Genomic DNA, 2869 nt, shown 5'->3' on the forward strand with positions numbered 1-2869 from the left:
TATTAGCAGGAAATAAACACACACCAAAAAACAAAGATTTCTCTCTTTATACATTCAGTTTATACGTGTGTAACACTGTTCTGCGCTACTGGCTTCATTAACAGCGCCTAGATTTGTTTGCTTTCACTCAATTTTAACCTTAACTGTACTGAACCTTTGATGTGTGTGACTGGGAGAAGGAATAAAAACTTTTTGTGTGTGTGATTTTACTTGTACCTCCCTTTAACTTTAACACCACATAAACCAAATTGAATCACACTACACTCTTTCAAGGATTTATTAAACCAAAATGTGGCCTATGTAATGTAAAAATTAAAATATTTGACCCAAGAAATAAAATATAGACCCAGATGCATCTTATGAATAGATTCCACAAAATAACCTAAACTTACATCTATATCCTTTACACAATTTTCACTCTTTGTCTTTTTAACCATTTATACAACTCAACAATGAAATTACATACATCACATACCCTTTAAGGTTTTTTTAACACCTTCTTGTACCTTTTTAGCAGATGAACTTTGCACAAAAGTATCTTTTTCAAACTCACAGACTCGGTGCAGGCCTGTCTGTAGCTAATGTGCGTTGGGCCACAAAGCAATGACGGCCACTGGATGTGACCGCACTTTAACCAGGGTTACTCACCGCTCCAGAAGTTCAGGTTACCTCAGTCTTTCAGCAAGAAAGGCGGCTCTTCTCACCAGTCCTTTACCATGGATAGTTACTGGTTAGCTCACCAATAGCTTGCGGCTAGCTCCACAATAGCTGGCTGTTAGCTTAGCAGGAAACTCAAACTTACTTTGTGGTTAAAACTTTAACTCAGAATAGCATAATGTACTCCACGGAGCTGGATAGCTTTCTGGTAACACTAACAAAGGCACTTTGACGGAATGAAAGTCCATTAAACAGGGAGTTTATCAAGCGTCATCATGTTCTCCGTCCAGAAATTTGCATTACTTCCCCTTTAAAGCTTATAGGTGTTTGAATACCAGAATTACCAACTTAATAACCATAAATATAAAAAAACACAAAAAATATCTTGGGGTTATTTAATAAAATAACCCAAGGGGTTACACGTGTCTATAAAGCAACTGATACATCTGTGGCAAAGGCTTCTGTGAGCCCTTGTTAGCATAAAAACAAAATTTTTTATTCAGTTCTTCATTTTTATTTTACATTCATCATAAACAAAGTATGATGTCGTATCACATCAGGAATATATAATCAATATAAGGTTAATTTAACCTTTTATTGTAATAGACTACTTTTCCTTCCATGTGTCTTATTTACCTTTAAACTGGGACATAAAGTATAAATAAATGTTAAAGTTCTGAGATCAGAATAAGAAACGATCCATAACTAGTTTTTGGGTCATTATAAATTTAGAAATTACACAGAAAAAAAATCCTAAGTACTGGTACGAACATAATGAGCTCTCAGTGAATAAAAGAAAAACAATACAAAATAAATAAATGATATTAATAATATAATACTTCATGGTGACAATAATAATGCTTCTCATTTGGTCAGTGTTTGATTTGTTATTTCTTTAGAATACATACAAGGACTCGGCATAAAAAATAATCTAAATTTAAATAAAGAGTTAAGAAACAATTATTATTATTATCATTATGACATTTTGTCCACAACAATTAAATCTTTTTTATTTCTGGCAAATTGAACACAAGGCTTAAGTTTTTACACTTCTCTGCACATTTTCACATGGTTTTTATCACAGTTGCCATGGACAGTTCGTTACGCTTTATATTTGGGACAAATATCAAAAGTAAAAAAAAAAAATACAAGAATTAAAAAAGGGTAAAAACTGTAAAATCATCAAGTTGACCAGTGTTCAATGACAGCATATCGTAGACATACAGTATGTCTCAATCAGATTGAATTAATTTGTCCTTTGTAGTTGTTCTCAACTGTCCATCTATAGGTAATCAAGATTATAGGACGGCATAAATACTGTGTATAATAGAGAAATGAAAAAAAGGTCACAGTAACATATAAAATTTCAGCAATAAATGGACAAAAATAGAGATAAAATATGGAAGATCAAGAGGAAATTTGCTTCTCAGTTCCTTTATCCACTTAGTCATGTGTATACCTGTAAGTCACTTTAATGTAGGTGCCTCATTGATGGGATGCTACAGACAGAGTGTCTCAGTGGTGGTCATGTTGTCCACTGGATAATGCTAACAGCCATGCTCCTTCTCCTCCATACTAGAAGTGGAACTGTGGTGGCTGCTAACGTTGTTGGACACATCTGGGGACATGGAGGACAGCAGGGGGTCAGTTGGGGAAATCGACGACAGGGTGTTGTCCCTTACCAACTCCTTCATTTTACAGGTCCTGGAGTTTCCATAAGGGCCAACATCCCCAGCATCTTCAGGGATCTGGTCAAAGGTGATGGTGCCGTTGTTGAGGTCCAGTGTGGTTGGAGGGGACATGTCGGGGGCCGAGCTGTGCTGGTAGAGATCTGAGGGACAGTCGCCGAGGACGGGCTCCTGTTTAATGGCCCGTGCCATCAACTCTGATGTGCAGACAGATGGAGATGACACCACTGTGAGACCATGAGCCCGGGCCTGGATCTCCAACTCCTTGATGAATAAAGAGATAAACAAAACATGAACCGTCTTATTCAATGCCAAAAATTAAAAATATGCACATCTTCATATATAGTTTTGGGAAAGGTGTTTATTTGTTTTGTCGCCAAGAGTTAGATGGGAAAAATAATACCACGCCCATGTCTGTATGATTAATATGAAGCTACAGACAGCAGGCAGTTCGCTTAGCTTAACATAAAGACTGGGAACAGAGGGAAACAACTACTTTTACTCAGAGGTAAAAAAAAAAAAAA

The 2869-nt window shown here is 36.3% G+C and overlaps 1 protein-coding gene across 1 annotated transcript; it reads right to left on the reverse strand.

The window, feature by feature from the left end:
- Positions 1–311: 311 nt before the first annotated feature.
- On the reverse strand, positions 312–2610 carry LOC111663904 (microphthalmia-associated transcription factor-like). Its single transcript, XM_087176431.1, has one exon. It carries the CDS (start codon positions 2535–2537, stop codon positions 2205–2207), a length of 333 nt encoding a protein of 110 aa, XP_087032557.1. The 5' UTR covers positions 2538–2610; the 3' UTR covers positions 312–2204.
- Positions 2611–2869: the final 259 nt, after the last annotated feature.

This window comes from Seriola lalandi, unplaced genomic scaffold (assembly GCF_002814215.2).
Source record: "Seriola lalandi dorsalis isolate HSWRI2012SDOR001 ecotype SW California unplaced genomic scaffold, Sedor1 jcf7180002001239, whole genome shotgun sequence".
Taxonomy (NCBI): domain Eukaryota; kingdom Metazoa; phylum Chordata; class Actinopteri; order Carangiformes; family Carangidae; genus Seriola; species Seriola lalandi.